This window comes from Tachypleus tridentatus, chromosome 8 (genome assembly GCF_004210375.1).
Source record: "Tachypleus tridentatus isolate NWPU-2018 chromosome 8, ASM421037v1, whole genome shotgun sequence".
NCBI lineage: Eukaryota > Metazoa > Arthropoda > Merostomata > Xiphosura > Limulidae > Tachypleus > Tachypleus tridentatus.
The window spans coordinates 81,734,814-81,759,948 of record NC_134832.1 but is presented as its reverse complement, the minus strand read 5'-3'; the positions used below and the strand labels follow the sequence as shown (position 1 = coordinate 81,759,948).

At 32.8% G+C, this 25,135-nt stretch overlaps 1 protein-coding gene across 2 annotated transcripts in view; it reads left to right on the top strand.

Annotated features, from left to right (window-relative positions):
- The first annotated feature begins 1,116 nt into the window (after positions 1-1,116).
- LOC143222788 (growth arrest-specific protein 2-like) overlaps positions 1,117-25,135 on the top strand; it is a 43,919-nt gene continuing 19,900 nt past the window's right edge. Inside the window, exons 1-3 of one of the 2 annotated variants that reach the window (XM_076449764.1) lie at positions 1,117-1,571; positions 15,068-15,243; positions 20,796-20,920. In XM_076449764.1, the coding sequence (XP_076305879.1) occupies positions 15,132-15,243; positions 20,796-20,920 (237 nt within the window). In that variant the 5' untranslated portion in view covers positions 1,117-1,571; positions 15,068-15,131. Of the gene's footprint in view, positions 1,572-15,067; positions 15,244-19,879; positions 20,305-20,795; positions 20,921-25,135 lie in introns of those variants that run through there. The other variant, XM_076449765.1, reaches the window with a different exon arrangement.

Here is a 25,135-nt window from a genome sequence, read left to right as displayed (position 1 = left end):
GAAAGAAACTCCGTAATACTTCTAAGCTATTTATCTTGAAGAGGAAAGTGGAATAAAATGTCGAATGTGTAATTATGTTTCTCACATTCTAATAGAGGAATGTTAAATGTGTAATCATGTCTCTTCCACTCTTAAAAAAAAAAAAAAAAAGAAGAGCTTTTAAAACGAACGATCATTCGATTCCTGTAATGACTGTTTGCTTGGAATTAAGTACAAAACTACACAATGGATCATCTATACTCTACCCACCATGGGTATCGAAGTAAGGTTTCTAACGGCGTACGTTTGCAGATATACCGCTGTGCCACTGGGGAAGGGTGGGGTAAATTCTTGTAATGAGATTCATATCAAACCTCTTGTAGAGGTACAAGTGATACAGAATACTGTGCACAATATTGTGATTATATCGAGCGTTTTTTCGATGCTACCAAACAGAGCAAATAAGTACCTATGATTACGTTAAGAGACGAAAAATGATTTGTCTTTTTTGAATTAAACAGCGTGTGCGTTAGACTTAAACCATATCAGTAAGATGCTGTTAGCGATGAATATTATTCAGACAATTAAGAAACAGTTTGCTTTATTTCATGTTTTAATACGAAGGAGAACGTTACCACGCACAGAAGTATAATATGCATATATAAACATACATATTTGCAATTTAATAATTTTCTTTTTCTTGGGTCATGAACACAAAGGTACACAACGAGATATCTATGTTTTACCCACTGGAGAAACCTAACCCTGATTTTTAGTGTTATAACCATTCAAACTCAAGCTGAACTATGGGAAGAGGTGATGGACTGATGAATAAATGTGTTCAAAAATAATCTTATTTATTAATAATTTACTACCGAAATAACAATGATATTAAATTGAGGTGCAAGGTATTTGTTTTGTATCAATAGAATAACTTAATAAAACTGCTGACTTTGACATGAGATAATGTTACTGTACCTTATGGTGACTGTCTAGAGAAACACACAGAAGAGAGCCGTGTTAAAACAATGTCACCTCTTTAAGTATTATGCTGGATCTTATTATTACGTTAGGTTTTAACAGACTATTTGTGTTTTTAACTTTAAGATATATTGTCATTTTATCTATGTTTTGTTTTTATTTTTTTTAGCTGTAGAAGAGGAACTATCATTATGTTGTTGATGGAAATATTATTCCAACAGAATTAGGTTAAAGTCCGTTTAGACAGCAGTTGGAAAAGACTCTAACCAAATCAAACAATCTGGACAGGAAAAAAAATCAACTAACAAACACAACCTGGTCCTTCTGTTTTTACAAAATTTATCTGTCATTCTGCGTCACGGTGGTTAACACTGAACTCCATGCATTGGTTTTTCAACTGGTGGCAGATGTGCAAAGGAACGCCGACGAGAGAGGGCTTTGACGATGATGGTCATTCACTGGTTGCCATAGTTGTAGAGGATGAAGATAGTTTATGGATCACATATATGATGCTCCAAACCACAACTAGTAAACTTGCAAGGTTAAACCAGTAGAATGCTAGATAAAACAGTCGCCTGTTTCACATTTCCAACACCACTTGCTCAACAAAGGTAAGAATGGTTACTGTTTGTAGATTTTCAAAGTGAATCCACTACCATTCTAAACCATTGATTGTACTACCAGTACGTTTCAGCCTCGATCGTTTTAACTAGAAACTTTTTCTAATAATTCGCCGGTTAGTATATCAGTTCAGAATTATTTGGGTCAGTTTATATAAACACATTGCCAGCCTAGTCTTTGAAAAGCGCAACCTTAATTTGGAAATTTTGTCGCCGTATTTGAGTTTATTCAGAATGACCGTTCAGAGCGTCCTGAAAAGTGTTTCAGAGAATGATTTGTTCGTTTGTAGGTAAACAGAAAATTACACATAGGTATCGGTGTCGTGCCCACTACGAGTATCGAAACCCGGTTTCAGCGTTATAAGTCTGTAGATTTGCCGCTGCGACCTCAGCGGACTTTTAGAGAATGGAAGCATAGCTATTGTTTACGTTCAACAAACAACTTTAAATGGGTTTTATATACGTAATTTAAATGTAGTGTACTTAGTCATTAATTAGATATATTTACATTCGTATATACATGAATATATATATCGGCTTGTTTACGGAAAGAAGTAAACATGGTCACAGTTAAGGTTCTCACGTTTATAAGCTCTAATAATTTTAGTTAGATTTATTTTTTTAAAATCTTCACTTTATTTTTCATTTCAATGCCTGTTAATAATGTCTGACTTAGATTATGTGTCATAGAGAAACGATAATGATAATGTTAACGTTATTGAAATTAATCATATTCTTGATTTAAAAATAGCAAAATATTAAAGTTACAATCCAGCAAACTTCTATTACAATATGTAATTTCTAGTTAGTTTGTGGCCTGCTTACATATTTTGAGGTGTGTGCGCTGTCTGCACTCATCTAGGCCTAGATAATTCATACATGTTCACGATAGTAGTCCTATTTAAATACCTACGTATGACTCAAGAAAGTTGTTTCCACGCTTGATAGGATATCATGAGTTCGTCTTAGCATCATTATCCTCTACCACAAATGGTAAAGAAGAAAGGAAACAAAAATATATAACTTATGAACATATAAATATATAGAGATCTTACGAAGATATAAACAATAAATAAGTTCTAAAGAGAAAGAGAAGATGACAAATGAGACGTTGAGGTAGTGATAAAATTTGCAAATCAGATGAACACCATTCATATTCTTAGCGTTCTGATCAAGTTATGATTTTCTGTTAAGACGATAATGATGGACCTATAGATCACTTGCTAATAAAAAGGACGATATAGCTCTTAGAGGTAAATTTTAAAGATCCTTTGTTTTATGTTATGAAACAACGACATAAAAGGACAATATCAGTTTCTTGAGGTAATGATGATTAAAGGTAATTAAAAGATGTGTTTGTTTATAACCGAAACGCTACACAAACGGGATTTTAACGCTGTGCGAACTGCGGTTAGATAGCTCATATGTTTATAGTTAATAGCCCCAAGGCTTACCGCTGAGCCACCGATGAAAAGCGAGGGGAAGGAATAGTTTTAAAAACTTTTTTCGGGGTAGGAGGGATTGGTACCGAGTTTTGTTATTTTCATATTTATTGGAATTTCAAGAATAACTACAGTTAACTTGCCAAAAGATTGAAAACCTGCATACTTTGAGACCAGATCCTGGCAAAGTATCTTCTTATACCTCCGTAACTACTGATTAGTACTAGCACATTCGTAGGTGTGTTTATATTTGTATATTTGTCAGCATGATTTCTTAAAAACAGCTGACTGGATTTTTGGTGAAAGGTGGTATAAATTTGAACTAACTTACCTAAGAAGTGATTAGCCTTTGGAGGGTCAAGGTCACGAATGTCGAAAAATCCCTATCTGTTAAATGTGGATGATTTTTCACACTATCTTCGCTGTAAAACTCAGTTAAAATGACAAAATTTTAATAGAACTTAGTGGATATATGTATAATATTATTTCTCACTGTCCTGCAAAAACTGGTCTGAATATGATCAATGCTGAGTGTAGATGATATTCGCTCTAGTGAGTACCCATCTGGTTGTTTATAAAATACTTGGAAACTCATATTTAATTAATAGAATTCTAGTTATGTATTTCTGCCGAAAATAGATTTTTTATTTAACGAAGAACGTTTCTGATACGCGTAAGTAACAAGTGTATTTCGTAGTTCGAGGGAAAGTACTTTAATAAAATGTTCTGCTCATTTGTAAGTTAATTTCTAGGTCTAAGTTTATTATTATCAGACATGAACTGTAATTTCATTTGAATCCTATGCAGTTATACGTGGTTTTTAGTATGAGGCGTCCAATACGATGTTCTTCACAAATGCATAACTTTTGAGCCTAAGAACTATTACGACTTGTAATTTAATGCCTATATTAGCATGAAATTAACTCAGTGAGAAACGGGTGACTAATGCAGCAGTTTTTCGATTCTGGATACTTCTTGTACTCACGTTTCGTCTCCACGTGCGTTATCTATCTTGAAAACCGCCAGTTTATATCACTGAGGCTAAATGACCCCAAACGAAAAGCTATAAAACATTGCTTGCTTTATCCACCCCTGTTACCACAGGCATTTAAACAACACAATATACTGAATGACTCATTTCATTTATTCATTTACCACCAGAGGTCGAGTAATTTAGGTGTTCAAATGCAGCAGTGGGCTGGCCATCGAATAGTTCAATGAACTGTATTAGACCTAACTTGACGTTTCAGTGCTCACTAGCTACTTTTTATAAGATGTAAATAAATAATGTCGTAATGTTAGTTAGGATTATATCATTCTAAACTGCCATTTAATCCAAAGTATTTAAAATGTTACATCGATGAGAGTTTTATATTATCTTGTTAATATGGGTTATGACCTTAATTGTTCACTAGTGGACAGATAAACTTATTTGGTCAAGGCAGGTTTCCACGGGCAAGAAACATTCATTTAAAAATGAAATTCTACCGAAGCTGAAATGTTATAACATTACATTTGCTTTATTTATGCAAATAAACACCATACTAGAAACACTCAGTAGCATGAGACGGTAGGAATTTCTTTTCCTGCAGTACTACACTTTCGAACGCACCTGTAGATATGGTAAATACACATGATAATCCATTTTTTAAGAATTATTTTATAGCAAAATGAAAAAAACTAAATTACATAAAATGTTCAATCGAGTGCAAGCATTTTGTTCGCACATCAGCGGAAAACTGAGCGAAGTATTTTAGGTAACGAATAGCACAAACTGTAATTTTCAACTGAAGTGTTCATGTTTGGTTCAATTACATCCTAACTTTTCAATAAATAATGTGAAACAGATAGAAATTTGTTGTAATAATATGATATCCTGAAGTTTTTGTTTCAACTGTTTCGGCATTTTATATTGTCTCAACTGTCTCGACATACTTGTTTTAAATAGATTAGTAACATGATACTTATGGTATTTGTTTCAATTGTGTTAACAATCTTGTATTCTATTTGTTTCAGATGTTTCGATAGTGTGATATATTATGGTGTTAGCTTCAATTGTCCTCTGACAAACATGGTATTCTAGGATTGTTGTTTCAACTTTGGTGACAGTATGAAATTTCAAGATATTTCAACTTTATTGGCAAACGTTAAAGCCTATCATACTGATTTGAAGTAGATCAGTTACGCAGTACTCATGATGATTGTTGCAACTGCGTTAGAAATGTGGTATCCTATTGTGTTTGTTTCATATGTTTCGACAGCGTGATATTTGTTTTATTTATAACATAGTTGTCAATGCTGCTTATTTCTAATGTCTAGGAATCATGATTACCCATATTTTGTACCCCTTGAGGTGGATTCTTGTATATAGTGAAGAAACCATTTCAGAGTAGGTTTTGTACTTTCAATTTACCTCCTCTGGGATCTGACCATTCACCCACATACTTGCCGTTCATGGTGGCCCGTGAAGGGGAGGATCCTTATGGTTGAGGGGTCATCAACCATCAGATTAGTAGGAATGGTAGTAAGTGTAGTAGCTAATTTTTTTTTACAGTTTCTTTGGCCCCAAGTTTTGGTTCAAAATGATTTTAGCTTTATTTGCCTTTGGGGTTAAATTATTAAACAGTACTATGATGCAGTTTTCCACAACTGTCAACAACTGAATATAGCTACGTTAAATCCCATCACGTCAGTTTGGCTTTGAATTCCTGCAGACTGACGGCACTGAGGCGGCCCCAGCCAAAGTTAGTTGGCTGGCCTATTGGGCTAGGGTCAAATGACTACCAGTGCTGGACGTTCTCAACGGGTGTTGTGGACATTATGTCTGGTGCTGGTGTTTGAGAAGAGTTCTCAAGAAATCCTGGCGTTGCTGCAATGTCCTTCTTTAGCATTCTAGTGCGTTCCCTCGTAGGGCTCTATGGTGGGTGGGGTCAGCGGGCACTAATACTTCTTCTATTATTATGGGTACATCAATCCATGAAAATATAAAATCAAACTGAAAAAAAAAATTATTGTAAAACAATCACACATGGATGACTCTGTTGCACAGTATGATTCCACGTTTCAATTTCTCATTCTTCATTCATTATCTGAGAAATCCTTAGGACAAGTGTCTCCCTTTTTCATTCAAAATGGATAAAAGGGGTTTGCTGACTCTTCCAAGTCAGTTAGGAAATTGCATTCTGGCGACATTTTCCTTTAATAATCAGAAAATATGGAATAACCTTGCATTGGGATTTGGGGTAATTAGCTGTATGCAACATTTACCTACTTTTCAAAGTTTTTGGGTAACTGAGTTTTTTCTGATGCTTTTTCTCTTGATCCTGCTTTTTTTTAATATCATGAGTAGCTGAATGTGTTGGTGTCCTTTAAAATTCTTACATTCATAATGCATTCTTACAATGTATATTTATAAATATTAATATAAAAAGTAACATCTACGTCACATTCAAATGAGCAAGTTTTTTTTCACAAAAAATTTGTTTGTAGTATAATAGACTATGAACTTGACTGCAATGCTAACAAGACTTCTGATCTACCAGAATATTAGTTGGAAACTTTCAATCCTACTACATGCGATGAAAAAGTCATGACTCTTACCATGCCATCATGATTTTTTCAACTAGTGATACTAGTCAAACCTGTAATATACAGCCTGATAACAAAAGAATTTTCCTCAACTGACCTACTTGTTATTAGAATAGTAAAGTCAGTGACTTTGTGGCAGTAATTGACAACTTTCCAATTACTGTACCATCTAGTGAGGTGATAGTGTATGTTATATCCACATTCTATGCCTGTGAAAGCAAATACCCCATAGGTCTCTAACATTTGTGACATAGCTATATTCAACTGTTGACAGTTGTGGAAAACTGCATCATAGTATTGTTTAATAATTCAACCCTAAAAGGCCAATAAAGCTAAAATCACCTTGAACCAAAATTTGGTGCCAAAGAAACTGTAAAAAAATTATTAGCTACTACACTTACCACCATTCCCACTAATCTGATGGTTGATGATAATAAATAATAGAAGTAAAAGTATGATGTGCAAACTCTAAAGTGCTCTGAGGCTTGTGGCAGTGCAAGTTGGAACATCATCTGGAACGAAAATATCTGGAGAATAGTAAATAGCAAGTACAAGATTACAGGAGATTTTTAGCTGCAAAAGACCAAGGATGCTCTCTACATAATATTCTTATAATATTGTTTAGGGACAATAAGTAACCTGTTATGTCTATCTTGGCTTTTCCATCCTCTAAACTAAACTAAAACTATTAAACTAATTAATTAAAATATAAAACTAAAACTTATCATTCATATATCTATCAAGCTTTCTTTTAAACTTTGTCAAATTTACTGCCTCCACAACATTTGAGGGCAATTCATTTGGTACGCCTATCATCCTATTTGAAGGATGATTGGTGTAGCTAAAGATGGTTTCTACCTTGTCTGAATCTATACTTACAAACCCTAGTTCTATAATTCTCACCGTCAAGTATGAAAAATGTTGATACATCAACATTATCAATCCCTTTTACAATCTTAAAGCCTTCAATCACATCCCCTCCAGCTCTAGAGAAAACAATTTTAAGGATTTTAATCTCTCCTTGTTTAACAACCCTTCAATCCCAGGAATTATTCTTGCAATCCTTTTCTGAATCATTTCTGACAATTCAATGCATTTCTATGGTAAGAAGTTGAAGACTGAATACAGTATTCCAATTGTGGCCTAACTACTGAGCTGTAAAATGAAATTATGATCTGTTTAAACTTATATTCAGTATTTTCGTAGATACAACTTAAACTCCTACTTGTCATATCACAAACACCAACAAACTACTTGGATGGTTTTAGAAACGGATAGACTATTACATCAAGATTCCTATCCTTCATAACACTTTTAAGACTGTTCCAATCCAAATTATATTTATAATTCAAATTACAATAACACACATACATTGTTTTGTATTTGTTATAATTAAAACCTAAGTGCCATTTATTTGCCAAACTAACTAAATTACTTAAATCCTTTTGTGAACCAGCAGCATCTTCTTTACAGCCAGCAACACTCAAGACTTCAATGTCATCTGCAAATTTGAGTAATTTATAGAATATTCCTTGATCTATGTCATTCATGTAAATAAAAAAGAACAATGGCCCTACGTATGAGCCTTGAGGTACACCATTCGAAACATTATTCCAGTCTAACTAAACTCTATTTGTCACAAACCTCTACTTTCATCTATCCAGTTATTTGTCTATCCAACTTTCTAACTTATCTCCCACACCTATAGATATAATCGCTTATAAATCTTTGATGTGACACTTTATTAAATACTTTCTGAAAGTCCAGATATGCCAAATCTATATAAGCAGTAACCTTTTCAAAGTATGTCAAAATATTTGTAAGGCAAGATTTTCCCTTAGTGAAACCCTGTTGCTTATCCAATAAAATTCTAAGTTTTATTAAGTGACTTAGCAACATATCTTTTAATAAATTTTCCAAAACTTTTCAAAGAACTGTAGTAAAACTAATGGGTCTATAATTACTGGAACAATTGTTACCAATTCCCTTGAAAAGAGTAATTACATTAGTTAACTTCTAATTCTATTCTACCTGCACTCTATCTGAGGACTAAAAAAAATAGTTAGACATACTCAATGTTTAACTTCCTCCAAAACCCTTGGAAATATATTATCTGAACCACAAGCTTCACCATTTTTTTTAAACATCCTATTTTTTCTTAACTAGCTCAGAGCTGATTTCTAATTATTTTGTTTGATGTTTCCATTTATCTACTGTTCAAGATGTGAAATACTGCTTAAATCTTCTTTTGTAAAAAAACAAGGAAAAACAAAATTGAATAACTCAACCATCTCATAATCATCAGATATGAGCCATTCTTTATAATACCTCTTATCATTTTGTTTACCTTAATGTATTTAAAAAAATTCTTATTGTTAATTTTTATATTTTCAGCCACATTTTTCTCATACATCCTTTTTAATGTCCAAATTTCCTATTTCATCAGCTTTCTTGATCTTCTATAATATCCTAGATTTTCCATCATACCAGCCAGTTTAAACTTAAATTTATGATGCTTTTATTTAATTTAATTTATTAAACATTTTGTGAGGTTATCTAGTTTTTACTTGCAGCTAGCACTTCTTATCTGTAAGGAATATGTTTACCTTAAATATTTTAAAAATTATGTTTAAAAATTTTCTACATCTGATCAGTGTCTCTAGATAACTCAGCTGCCTAACTTACAACTGACGATTCTTGTAGCATTTCTTCAAAACTTGTCTTTTTATACGAGTATTTGTAACCAAAATCATCATTCCTTATTTCCATATGCAACAAAGCATCAAACTTAATAGTGCAGCGATCATTTGCATCCAGATATTCTCCAGTTTCCCACTTACTCTAACGTTTCTATATTTGAAGTTAACAATAAATCTAAAATAGCATTGTTTCTAGTAGGCTCCTTGACTAATTGAAGAACAACGCTATCTTGAACAGTTTCCAAAAACCTTTTTCTCTCGTGGTTTGGCTCCAACATTCCCTAATATATATGCCTGAAATTAAATCATCCATAGTTATAACTTCATTAACAGCTGAAATCTTAATTTCATTTTAAAGTTTTTCACTAATTTCATCAGTATCATTTGGTGGTATGTAACAGTTTTCCATTAAAAACCTTTCCTCTTTATATCAACAAACACAAACCCAAGTGGATTCAACCTCCTTACTATTATCTTTGATATCTTTAAGTTAAACTAGATGTAACTCACATTTTACACATGTCACTAGTTTCCCTTCTTTATTAATCTATCCCTATCAAACTGCCTGTAACTCAGTATTTTAAAGAAATTTGTCATCAAAATCGTCTACATTTAATCATGTCTCAGTTATTCTCATTATATCAAAATCCTCCATTCCTACCAATGCTCCAGGGTCATCTGTTCTATTTCTTTTACTTCTAGCACTACAATAATAACAATTAAGTCTGTCATTACAACTACTTTTATACCAATTTCCAATGTTAAACTTTTTTCTGCCACTTATTCTTTTTTTACATTTGGACTTCACCACTGTTAGTCCTAGTTTAAAACTCCTCTTACAGCTAGGTTAATATTATTAGCTCCGACTTTATTTAAGTGTAAACCATTTATTCCAAGAAGCTCCCTCATTCCACTGAACCGATCCCACAAATCCAACCAGCCAATTTCTCCATCTTCATTTACTAACCTAAGCCTAACATTTAGCTCTAGTGACCTACTTCACCCCTTTAGTTAACTCTGGGCAGCATTACAGACAAAACTAAGTTACGGCTTTTTTTAATGCCTTTGTCAACCCTTTGTACTTATTAATCAGCTCCTATGACTTACCTGTCACTACAACATTAGCCCCTACATACACCACAAAAACTGTATCTCTGCTAGTCGCCTTTATTATATTTTCTGCTCTATCAGTTGGCGCAGCCTAGTTGCCAAACCCACCCATCTACCCACTCTATTAGTTATATCATCCAGCTGTGTAGCATAATCTAATTCTTTTTTCTCTGTTTAACTGACAAACTGTTCTATCAACTTGCCTTATCACGTACAATTACAACCTTCTTACTATTCACATCCTTCTCTGACCCTTTTGTTTTCCTTCCTTCCTTCCAACTTCAAGCTCTTTTTTATTGAATTTTGTGTTTCACTTTCATTTCTGTTCCATTACTGTAATCAAAGCTATTTTCTTAGAGTTTTTTATTGAATTTTTGAATTTTCATTGTATTACTTTTTAGTTTAGATTGTTCAAATGAGTTTCTGTTTAATCAGTAATACTCATTCTAAGTGTGATTTTATATTATACTTTAATTTTGTTTTAAATTTACTAAATTAATAACTTCAAACTTTCTGTTTAGTTTGTTTTGAATTTCGCGCAAAGCTACAAGAGAAAAGCACTACCCGCCCCTAATTTAGCAGTTTATTCGTTGGTAAAAGAGTAGCCCAAGAGTTGGCGGTGGGTGGTGATGACTAACTGCTTTCTCTCTAGTCTTACATTACTAAATTAGAAGTGGCGAACGCAGATAGCCTTCGTGTATTTTTGCATGAAATTCAAAACAAACCCATAGACTTCTGTTGTATATAATTCGTTCCTGTTTTGTCTGATTTATAATGTCTTTTGAGTTATAAATTATATTTTCTTGTGTTTCGTTTTAATTCTTAAGTGCTCGCCTGCATGAATACCACTTCTTTTGACACAGTACAATTCATTCTAATTGTGCATTTAAGTTCTCTTTTTTTTGTTTAATTGATTTCCTTTATTTTCACAAAAGGAATGCTTTTTACACATCCACGTAATTTTTATTTACTTTACATTTCTTTGCCACTATTTTAAGTTGTGAGCTACTTTTCCTTTTTCCTTAATTAGAATATATTTTTATTTATGTATATTCGAGAAGCTTCCATACTATTTCATTCAAATGTGTTAACTTTAGTTTCCTTATAGTCCAAAGGGTGAGATAGATATGGAGTGACCTGGATCATTGCTTCAGGCCATGGACTGGAGCATAAGTAATGGGTGATATAGTGGTCATTCTAGGATTTTTATATTCGCCAGGTAAGCATTTATGTTGTATTCTCATGGTATGCAGGCCATACTTAGTTGGAGTAGTGATGCAAAGTTTTGCAAACATTAGAGTGAGTAGGGAGTTTATTTTCCTTAAAATGTGTAATGAAAATGATCGCTAACTTAGGTTGTCTTGAATAGGAGGATACTGTTCAAAGACTCTGACCCAAAATTGTGATAATTATTCCTGCCTTGGTAGAGTGCAGTATCCCACTTCAACAACTACTAGTAGTAATCAGAACAACAGTGAGCGTCAAGCTTATATTGTACCAGTAGGTTATTGTGTGATTATAAATGATGCTTTGTTCTAATGCTTTAACAGTCTCTTCACTTGTTGTTTATGTTATTTGTATTTATCCGCAAATTAACCGTTACGAACCCCTAGTACTTCTGTTTTATAACTTATTTGTTGATTGAAGCTTCTCTTATAAAACTTATTTTGATCCAAACGTTTTACTTCGCTAGGCGAGATATGGAGAATAAACCAAAACAAGAGAAACTAGCAATATCTATGTTTATATTGATGGCTTGTCAATGCATTTCAAAGGAATATAGCGTTAGCCGTATGACTTTATTAGGAGTGTGAGGAAGTCAGCACATTTCTAGCTTAACAATGTAAAAAGAAGTCTTTAAAATGTTTTGATAATAAAAATCATTTGTCATTACAACTTGTGCATTATTTCCTTAACATGGTATAAATATAGTAATTTTTCTTATTATTATCATTTTGTGGTTATAAAGTAGCTTAAAGTTAACTTTGCAACTTCATTTTTATCAATTGGATAATATTAATAACGTATTGGTTCTGGAAAAACAACAACAGTAAAATCCAGTTTATATGGAGTGATTAATGACCTTTTGTACGCTAAAGCTATTTTAATTATGCTTTCCTCCTGGAATATGAACGACGTAAATATTACCGTTGTTAATTTTTTTCTTCGATAATATTTACGGCCATAGATATGTGACTAAAGCACATGTAATGCAACTGACAAAGGGCATTCATTATTCAATACAGCCGAGAGCGAAAGAAATATTTCTCTGCGAACCACCTAGTAGCGAAAAACCATTAAATCATTTATTACATCCGTATGCTAGAAGGATTCTCTCATAGAACATAAGATTTATCAAGAAAAGATTAATAATTCATGAAGTAATGCAGTTGAAAGTGTTGTTGTGAAAACAAAATTTATATTATCGGTATCAAATTTACGAGACAAGGAAATATTCTAAGTTTTGTCCAAAGGGTTGGAACGTGCAGTCTACAATTGTTGTTCAATTGAAACCGTTTGTACAGTTTCTGAATGTTTATTGGTTAAAAGTTGTGTATCAGAAACGTTTTTTTGGTTCGTTGTTAATTTGAAATATTACTGTATTTACTGTGTGTTCGGTATGGTGTGATTTAACAACAAGTCACCGAAAATCTCTTGTATACTGCTAGTGTAGTTACTGTTTAAATATCCTAATACTTTTAGTGTTGATGTTTTTTGTAATTGTCATATAAATCTGTGCATGACTATAAGCCTGTTTTTACTTTGTATTATTAAATATTGAAAGGCGTAAACAATTAAATAACTTTAAATTTAGCAGTTATATTATCGCAGACGAGATGTATTTTTTATTGTTAATTAATATTATTTTTGATCTTGATTGTTATTTCGGGCGCTCTCTAGATGAATTATTATACTTTGTAGCACTGTATAGGTTACAATTAATAACATTCTGCAAAACTGTAATACTTGTACACAGTTATTACTGCTAAAGAAAACACTCTGTTGCAACTTGGTATTCACTAACAAAACAGGAAATACTTTAAAATGCCCCCAACTGGTACAGCAGTATATTTGTGGACTTACTACGCTAGAAACTCGGTTTCGATACCAGTTGTTGGCAGAGCATAGATAACCCGTTGTGTAGCTTTGTGATAAAATTAGAAACAAATAGATGTATAAATACTTGGGTTATGGTATATAATGTGGAGACGATATGTTATTCCAGAAAGATGCCTTATTAGGCTTTTTTAGTATTATACTCATTGGTTGTAGCCAAATGCCCAGAATCTCTAAGGAACAAGTGAAACATCAGTAACTAATTTCGTTATTTGTGGAAATTAGTATAATTTAATCTTCTAAAGAGATTTCATCTTGTATATGTTTTCCATTGTTAGTTTCTATAAAATAGTTTGAATTAGTGTAATTTAATACTTAAAGAGGATTTCATCTTTTATATGTTTATTGTTGTTAGTTTCTATAAAATAGTCTGAATTAGTGTTATTTAATACTTAAAAAGGATTTCGTCTTTTATATGTTTATTATTGTTAGTTTCTATAAAATGGTCTGAATTAGTGTAATTTAATACTTAAAGAGGATTTCATCTTTTATATGATTGCCATTGTTAGTTTCTATAAATGATCTGAATTAGTGTAATTTAATACTTAAAGAGGATTTCATCTTTTTAGTTTCTGTGAAATAGCTTGAATTAGTGTAATTTAATACTTAAAGAGAATTTCATCTTTTGTATGTTTGTTCTCGTTAGTTTCTATAAAATAGCCTGAAGACTCCCATCGACATGAAAATAGTGAAATTAAAATGAGAAACATGCGTTTACAACAGGAATTGAATCATCCGGTGTTATGAGGCAAGAGATTGTCGATATAAAATCAAGATAATATTACACGTAATATTATACATCAAAATAATGTTATTAGTCGCTAACAATCTTATTAAATGTACGTAAAATAATTAAAAACGTAAATATAATATCAAACAACTTTAAAATGTTCAAATTAATTCAAGGATAGGATATTTTTACGGAATCGGTTGGATTATTACCGTTTTTATGGAGTTTTCAAATAATGGGACTGAAAAATAAAGTTATACAAATACATGAACATGAAGTATTCGAAACGTATTTAAAACTGGTCTTTCAAAATATAACAAACACTAAAAGTTTTGACAAAATATATTAAAAGCGTTAGTTTCAGCTCTAATTTTGCAGTAATTTTTCTCGGAAAAAAAGCTTAAACTTTGTTTGTTTGTTTTGAAATTTCGCAGAAAGCTACTCGAGGGCTATCTGTGCTAGCCGTCCATAATTTAGGAGTGTAAGACTAGAGGGAAGGCAGCTAGTCATCACCACCCACCGCCAACTCTTGGGCTACTCTTTTACCAACGAAAAGTGGGATTGACCGTCACATTATAACGCCCCCACGGCTGGGAGGGCGAGCATGTTTGGCGCGACTCGGGCGCGAACCCGCGACCCTCAGATTACGAAGCACACGCCTTAACGAGCTTAAAGTAAAACTCTTTATATTTTACCAAAGTTTTCTTTTCTTATAAACTTTATTTATTTCTTAACAGACATTAAAAAGGTAAAATCGAAGTACATTTTTAAGGTTTTACTTAATTTGTACTGCTATTACAGATGATCTCAAACTAAGTGGATATTTGTCGTCAGTTTAAAGAAAATATTTAATACGTACGAAATCATGTCGGACCAATATACATGGGATGATGTGCAGCTGCAGATAGCAAGAAAACAAGAAGAAAATTTACTTCCCTTGAAGGAAGATTTGGCTGAGTGGATAGATAGAACTTTAGGTATGTTGTATTTTTTAGTCTCAAGATTATCACGTCAGATACACTGATGTCAGATACATTGATTTATTCGAAACTTTCCTACAGTTGATCCTTGAAATGACTTCAAAATAGAATGGAAAAACTTGAGTGCAAAATTCTAACTGGAAACGCAGTTAACCTCAAGTACATTTTTTATAATTATAAGGTACAAAGGTAAATGTATAAGAAATAAAATAAAGTGTATAACTCATTCTGCTGCTTATAATATAAAAATTGTATTTGTGAGAGTATCTTTATCATCAGTACAACTGAACTAATCGAAGATACTATTAAACTAGTTATTAATTGGCTATGGTAAGGATTTTTATTCAGTGTGCCTTAAACCAGTATTTTTCTCCACTTCAACTTTGTTTGTTTTTTTCAGTGAAATTATAATAAGCCAAAGAAGAAGTTAGTTTGTAATATATATATAAACTATTATGCAAAAATACTGTGAGTGACTGATAGATTCATTTGTGATATTCATCTAAAATACTAGAGTGAAGCACAATATTCATGATTTATCTCCACTGTTAATCAATGCACATGGATGCAGCCACACAAAATATATAAAAGATAAACACGATTCTTCTTTTTTTGTTTGTTTGTTTTTGAATTTCGCGCAAAGCTACACGAGGGCTATCTGTGCTAGCCGTCCCTAATTTAGCAGTGTAAGACTAGAGGGAAGGCAGCTAGTCATCACCATCCACCGCCAACTCTTGGGCTACTCTTTTACCAACGAATAGTGGGATTGACCGTAACATTATAACGCCCCCACGGCTGAAAGGGCGAGCATGTTTGGCGCGAAGGGGATGCGAACCCGCAACTCTCAGCTTACGAGTCGCACGCCTTAATATTACTTTCACACAGACAAGCACGAATAATTTTATACTGCAGACTTTCCAGTTATCCACTTTTCAATAACGTGAAAAACAAAATACGTTTTTCAACAGATTCACTCTAAAATTTATTTAGGTTCAGATTGTCTAATAAAAACTTTTAGTCGCCTGAAAGACGACTTTTTTGTAAAATTATTTGATGTTTGTGCTGGTAACTCGATCTGTTAGACGAGTTGAACCTTACACGAGCAATGGGTTAATTCAAATACGTTATTATTGAATACATAATACACGCCTTTTTGTTTTTTAAACAAGCGCGAAAACTTAAATATGTTTCAGTCGATTTTATTTGTAGTAAAGCACAAAGCTACAAAATTGGCTGTCTGTGTTAGTTTGTAACATGTATTATGATAAAATACTGTAATTAAGACAAGAGGGAAGGCAGCTAGTCATCGTCACCCGCCGCCACCTCATGAACTATTCTTTTATCAACGAAAAGTAGGATTGATCTTCACAGTAAAACGCCCCCATGGGTGAAGAGCGAGCATGTTTGGTGTGACGAGGGTTCCAACTTACGTTGTAGTCTTTCAAACAAGATGTCTGATCTTTTTGGGAAAAAAGAACAAATAACTAATTTTAGAAAAGGCTCTAAATTTTCTGTCATTGTTATTTTATTTGTGGTCTGAAGCAAATAAACGAAAAGTAATAATAGCATTTTTTTATATTCTGAATTATACTTGTCTGTCATATATTGTATCATATGTTACAAGTTTGAATAATGCCAAGCATTGTTGTGACCAAAAGAAATTTTACAATGACACGAATCACTATCGTGACGAATACTTCATTCTAAAAATACTCTTTAAATTTTGAATATGCTAAAACTGTGAAAATAATAATAAGGTTCTTTGCAAAACAAAATAATTAATTACATTTACAGAAATCAACTCGTGTGGAATATGCTCTAATGTTTGTGCTATAAAATAATTTTTTTTTTTTAATTTCGCGTTAAGCTACTCGAGGGCTATCTGTGCTAGCCGTCCCTAATTTTGCAGTGTAAGACTAGAGGGAAGGCAGTTAGTCATCACCACCCACCTCCAACTTTTGGGCTACTCTTTTACTAACGAATAATAGGACTGACCCTAACATTATTACGCCCCCACGGCTGAAAGGGCGAGCATGTTTGGTGTGCCAGGGATTCGAACCCGCGATCCTCAGATTACGAGTCGAACGCCTAAACACACTTGGCCATGTCGGGCCTCTATAAAATTATATTCTAACTTATTTGTTCCTAGTATTTAAATTATTCTTAATGCAACCTTTTTGTACTCTTTGTTTATTTGAATAAAATAAAAACTGTAAAAACCGTGAAATATGTCAGCTTAAGAAAAACACAATATGTAATTTGCTTACATTACTTATTAATGCGGTTTAACTAAAGTAATCAAACATATAACTACTTTGGTGGGTCCCGCATGATAGCCCTTGTGTAGCTTTGCGCGAAATTCAAGCCAAACCATAAAATAGTGTTGAATTTAGCGATAATTATGAAGGGCATTAAACTGGGATAAATTTTTTTAAATCTATTAGTTGTTTAGTTAAATGATAAGTGAATTTAAAAAAAATATCAAAGATTCATCGTCAATGTAAATTCATTCTTGAAAATGTTATTATGATCATTTAATACAACACTGACATTTAGATTTAGATTTTTTAGAGTTATAAAAACTCATACTCTCGTGAATAAACTTGATAGCTTATGTGTTTGTTTTTGAATTTCATGCAAACTATACAAGGGATATCTCCACCTGCCGTCCATGTAAGACAAGAGGGAAGGCAACTAGTCATCATCACCCATCGCCACCTCATGTGCTACTCTTTTAGCAATCAATAGTGGGATTGACAGTGCCATTAAACACTCTCATGGGTGAAGGGCGAACATGTTTGATGTGACGGGGATTCCAACGTGCGACCTTTAGATTACGAGTTGAGTGTCCTAATCACCTGGCAAGTGCCAGCTTGACAGTTTTATAACATTTTAAATACAGTTTTCTAGCACTTTATTTGTTTGTTTTTTTAGTTTCGCTCAAAGCTACACGAGGGCTATCTGCGCTAGTCGAACCTAATTTAGCAGTGTAAGACTAGAGGAGAGGCAGCTAGTCATCACCATTCACCGCCAACTCTTGGGATACTCTTTTACCAACGAATAGTGGGATTGACCATCACATTATAACGCCCACACGGCTGAAAGGGCGGGCATGTTTAATGCGACGGGAATTCGAACCCGCGACTCTCAGTTTACGAGTCGAACGCCTTAACCCACCAGGCCATGCTGGGCCTTTTCTAGCGCAATCCGTCATAAACGGAATGAAAAATCCTATTGTTTTACATACTTTTTTTTTTACAATATACAGTATTATTTTCTTTTTATATGCCTTGATTTGAAGAATGAAACCAAAACGTCACTTATCATCCCACAATAGTCACTCAATGTACATCAACAATCGATTTTTGCACGCAATAACAATGTTATGCAGAAAACGTATTCTAAAATTGGTTAGTATGGGTACTAAAACTTTAATTAAAATGAAGTACAGAACAACGTTTCGAACTTCTGATAAGATGACTTTAGAAGGTTGAAACGTTGTTCTGTACTTTATTTTAATTAAAGTTTTAATAACCATACCAGCCGTCTTTAGAATACATTTTTACTTCAAAATGGGTTTCTCGTCATCGTGATGTTTTGTAGAGTTTCATTTCACAGTAAAATAAATAAGAGACCGTAAAAAATCTTCCTTTCCTATTATAAGAGTTTTCATTAAGAAGAAAATAACAGCTTCTTATGAACACATATTTGCTTCAAACTGCTGCCAGAGGCTCTTTTGCTCAAAGCTAAAAAGTGACTTTCGATACTACAATCGAACTGAAAGGTCTTTCCCTAGAAGAAACAGGCAACATAAAACAACTTTCTAATCATACCATATCGTAGAAGCTGGGGTAGTTTACGATTTAGATAAAATGCAACAGTGAAAAGTTGAATTTAAAAAAAAATGTTTTTGCCATGTGCAAAAACAAAACAAAGTTATGCTGAGACCAGAACATTGAAAATCAGAAAAAGATAACAACATCGATGAATCACCGACTGAACTTCTGTCGATTGAAATGTTCAGTAGGAGTGTAATAAATTTAGAAGATAAATAAATTACTGTTTAGAAAAGTCCCCCGCCGCTACAGAGGTAAGTATTGTGATTTATAACCCTAAAATCAGGCGTTCGATTCCCTTGGTGGACTCTCCAGATAGCTTGCTGTAACTTCACTATAAGAAAACACACGCTCACACTATTTACAAAATACCACATAAGTTATCCATTATTTTTTAAGATTATTATTATTACTTTCTGAAGAAAATAATTTGTGCCAAACAAATGATATTATTAATTTAATTAAATGCTGTAATTATTATTAATATATCAAAGGATCACCTGAGATGTACTTGTATGTTGTTTTTTTTAAAGATTTTCCTGTTATAAATCCTTCTAAATGAAATACCCATTTGGGCAATCCAGAAGTAAATGTGACTGAGTTATAGAGTACATGCAACGTTCGGGATCGCAAAAGTTCGTGTCGAACATAGGTCAGTAGAATGGTTGATAATAGCTGCAGGTTGTTGAGTAGAACAGCAATAAGTGGGAAGTCACTTCCCGTATGGTAATGCAACATAAATTAACTAATAGAAACTGTGACTGTGCACTTTAAACCGGTTTTCTGTCTTCACAGTATTCGAAAGAACGGGAAGTAACTACATGTGCTTTTCTTGCAAAAACATATAAAACTGTAATGAAACAGTTTTTGTTTTGAATCTAGTTGTGATTTTCGTATTTGTGCCCATGAATGCAGTTTCATTTAATAATATATGGATTTTAATTTCTAATATGATGGATCAACTAGTCAAACTTCACTGAAATAAAAGCTTCTTTGTTGAGCTCATAGAAAAATCCAATCTTTTTACTTTGTTGAGTCACTTACTAACGAAAGTGATTCGAAGATTCTTTTTGACTAAGATATCTGTATATAGTTCTTAAGCTTCAAGAACATTATGTAGTAAGTGCCTGGAACATAGAGATCATGTTGATTGACGAGCGCGAACAGAAAATTATGGAATCAGAAAAAGAACTTTTAGCGAAATGGATAAACAAAACACTGAGTTAGTATTCCTTGATTATAGCAACTGTTAACTGAAACAAGTTCGTGCAGAAAAAGAAGAATAGTTCACTTTCTTATTGTTTTTTTATCTAACATTAAAGTTAAACTACTTTTAAAATATTATCAACGTTAAAGAAAACAACCAACAAAATAACACTGAAGCTTCCATAGGAATATTTAAGCCTCGAAATTGTAAAGATTATGCTTAACCATAAAGCACTTAGTGTTCAGTAACTTATCACTACCCATGTGTAAAAAAGATGACATAAAAAATTTACTAAATAACTTACTTCAGGTTTGTAAAATAGGTGGAAAACTAAAATAACACCTAAATACAAACTTAAAAAAAAAGATGTATTTGATTTCTTTGTACTTTTCTAATGGAACGTTTTTTTATAATCTTAACACTTTAATATTTTGAAAATATTCTTACATTTAGACCGTTCGTTTACTCTAAAACTACTCAGTAATTAATGTTTATTTTTCTCCCAGGTATAGACGTTATTACGTTGGAGAATTTCATGGATGTTCTTGACAATGGTGTGATTGTATGTAAACTTGCAGCATTGATCCAGAAAAAAGCAGAGAGCTTCTGTCATGAAGGTCTGATTCCAGAGGTTAGTCATTAAAAAAAAAAAAAGACACAAATTAACAACAAATTTTATAATAGCATAATAATAATGTCATATACTTGGTATCAGTAGGAAATAATTTCACTAGAACTTAAGATGTTTTTTTGGGGTAAATGATGCCATCATAACTTTGTATGTTGAATGTCATTAAATATCATTTCATTAGAACTTCATTATAGGATAACACGATATAATCCCAATTTTGTATGCTAGGTGTTAGTCGAAGATAATTTCACTAGAATTATCCAGATGTTATAAATATCACGGTGTAATTAGAATTCTATACTAAAGATTGTTTGCATTTTAAAATAATGTTATTTTAGATTTCGTTATCCCTTGACACTTTTTTCCTCATCTTTAATGTTACTTAGTCTAGTGACCATGATTACTCAATATTTCCCGGCACAGTAATTTTGTTTTGCTAAAGATTTCGAGGAAGGATTGTGAGGTCAACCTTTAACCATACGTCGCTATAAGTTTTCCATAGATCCTATAGTGTACATAGATATCAACCTCTAAGACCAAGTTTAAGCGGACCAAAGTAAAAAATTCGTTGGAGTTGAATTGAAGGATTTGATAAATAATTGGTATAACTGACTTGTTATGATTCCATGTTCTTTTGCTCTATATCCTATGAAAACAGACATAGATTCTGTGGTATGATTGAAAGATCATGAGTCTTTGTAAGCTTCAAATCCGTGTTTATTATCTCGTTAACATTACTACTAGATGTGTCCATTGCACTGCAATGGCTTATTTGGGTCGAAAGGTTTTTTTGTAACTATAGCATTCAATGTGCAGATTGGTCGCTGTTCTGGCTTTTCTAAAAGCTTTGTTGTGTAAGATTATCCAGTTCCATAGATAGCATTGAAACTTCCCGTCTAGCAAATGTTTTTTTTTTCTTTTGTTCTACGTCACTTAACAATCTCGCACATGAATATAGTTCCTCTTCAAGAGCTATATGATAATTTACTGGCTTTATGTTTAACCGACACAAAACTGTGCTCTTTAATGGTGGCGAATTTGCCGTGAACCACATGTATAGGTCGGTGTCTCGGTGCTACGACACCTATCTGCAGTCATATACTAGGTGTCAATAGGAAATAATTTCACTACAACTTAACTCTTTGCATATTATTTTCAATAGAGTATGATGTCTATATATTTTAGCGATGTTCTTGGTGTATTTGAATAAGCCAGGAGAGGTCTAAGTGGTTATAAAAAGTAAACAAATTTCTAAGTTTCTCAAAGATTGGTATGGAAGCAAATAAAAGAAAAAAAACTATGATATAATAATAATTTTGTGTGGTTTACGGAATCATGTTTGACTTAATTTGTGAAAGGTGCCAAAAGAGTAATATTCACAGGTCTTTTAAGTGCAAAAGCTGTGTTATTTATATCTATATAAATAAAAATAAACTGGTGGTTGTATCTATAAGGTAGTGTATTAAAACAGTGAATTCTATCCACATTAAACATTTTACCCAGTATATTGTGCACCATGCTATGCATCCAAAATTAAATAAACAGCGTCAAAATGTAATTATATTTTCAGTACAAGTTACAAAATTAAAATCTGTTCTATTAAAAATATATTGGTAAAAAAAACATCTTGTAATAGTCACAAAGGATAAAATTTCTATGAAAGATTTCTTTGGTAAACACAAAGATATGGAATGGGTTCTCTGTAATATGCTCATTGCAGCTATTAAAACCCGATTTTTATACTTATAAGCCATTGGGCTTCTCTTTGAGCTACAGGAGGTGTCTAATTAAGAGAACAGTGTCAATAACAAGAACCAGTTAGTATATACTACTGCGGTAAGATTGGCTAAACCTAGAGTAAATATTGTCAAATACTAAAGTAAAGAGGAAAGGTGGAATATAAAGTAACATTTTGTTTGATTTTATCTAAAAGAATGAGAATGAATAATATTTAACTTTCTGTTCAAATTCTTTCTTAAGATTTGACAAAATGAGAAATTCCATAGCAGTGTGGTATCTGTATTAAGTATTACGTTCAACTTTTCTACTAAATAAAACTATGCCAACATGGTAAGTTTGTACAAATTACTAATTTAAGAATGTTTTCGTATCATATGAACAACAACCAAAAGTGAAAGTTAGAATTAGAATTATCTTTCAGAAAGTAATGATTTAGAAACAAAGTAGTACAAAATCTCAGATTCATTATTTGAATTTTTAAAGAATGTTAATCGTACTTGCAAATCCATCAAGTTTTAAATCTTGCATTATCGGATGGATGTTATAACGGATCTTGTTAACTCATAGAACACAGTTAGGTAGAAATTTTGAGGAACAGTTCGAACTGTTCAAAGTCGTTACGTTTCAGATGTGATATTATTTGAATTTCTTTTACAAATCTGATAAAAGTAAATTAGAGAAAATTAAGTTTTTTGGCCAAATATTAATAGGAAATTAATTAAAATAATTTAAAACTTAGAATGATTTGTCAAATTATTTCATTCTTCCCTAATACCGAATCCTTCTGGAGTCTCCTAGTGTACAGAATCAATCTTAACGTTTGAAATAATAAGACTTTTGTGCTTTCTTTAAAACGCACTCCATTTTAGTGTCCATAACAAGTATCATCGTGTATAAAGTTTAAAAGGCAGTAAGATTATCTGTGTCGAATAATTTCCGATAGCTTCCCGCGCTAGAATGGAAGCTGTTAGTCAACGTCACCCATCGTCAACTTTTAGGCTACTCTTCACCAACGAGAAGTGAAATTAACCGTAACATTATAACATCCAAATGACTGAAAGATCGAGTATATTCGGCGACTGGTTTTGATCCAACGACCGGCAAATTGCGAATCGGGCACCCTAACTCCTGAGCATGCCATGCTCCATAATTTTCGTGGCTTGTTATGATACTTTATACAAAGAATATTTATACCAGGAAACGTTATTTGTGTTATAATATATTAAGATTATATAATTCGTGTAACACAATATTTTGTTAGAAAATAAACCAACATAGTTTAACTTTCAGTGGTTGTACGTGTAACTATTACATTTCTAAAAACAAGGGTTATATTACATAAATGTAGAGTGGTCATTGAATATTACCTTTTTCTTTATTTTGCTCATTGCATTGATAGTCAAAGGTTGAATGTTATTTTACCTTTAAAGGTGATGAAGATCGTTGATTATGACTAAACACAAACTACCTCCTTGTTTCCTGGTAGGATAGTGATAAGTCTATAAACTTACAAAGCTAAAATACGGGGTTCAGTTCCTGGTATGGAAGAGTACACAGTCCAATTGTGATTTTTGCTGTAAAACAAACAAGATTATCACATTTCAACAAAATCTCTAAGGTATACATTTATTATATGTTAATCGTCAAATGTATTATTAAAAGTAAATTCACTTTTGTCCAGTATGGCTAACTGATTATGGCGCTTGACTCGAAATATGAGGGTCACCGGCTCAAATCTCCGTCACACGAAACATTTTTTTAAATTAAGCACAAAGCTACTCAATTGGCTATCTGTGCCCTACCCACCACGGGTTTCGGAACACGGTTTTTAGCGTTGTAAGTCCGCAGACATTTCGCTGAGCCACTGGGGGGGGCACACCAAACATACTTGCCCTTTCAGCCGTGGGGGCTTTATAACGTTATGGTCAATCCTATTATTCCTTGGTAAAAGTGCAGCTCAAGAGTTGGCAGTAAATAGTGATGACTAGTTGCCTTTCCTCTAGTCTTACACTGCTAAATTAGGAACGGGTAGCACAGATAACCCTTGTATAGTTTTAAGCGAAATTCAAAACAAACAAATAAACAAAATAAAATTCTCTATCGTAAGTTTATTCCAAAGTGGCCCAAATGATTATTTAAGATAATACTTTATCAAATACAGAAACGAAAAATATTTGAATGCTTGAGAAAGTTTCATAGAATGGACTTTTTATTATTATCTTTACTATTATTTTTTAGGAATAAATAAGGGTGAGATGCACACAGATATAGTTAAACATTTGTTAAGGGTTTATAGTTGGTTTTTGTTTGTTTGATTTTGAATTTTGTTCAAAGCTACACGAGGGCTATCTGCGCTACACGTCCCTAATTTAATAGTGTAAGAGGGAAGGCAGCTAGTCATCACCACCCACAGCCAACTCTTGTGCTCCTCTTTTACCAACGAATAGTTAGATTAATCGTCATATCATAACACCT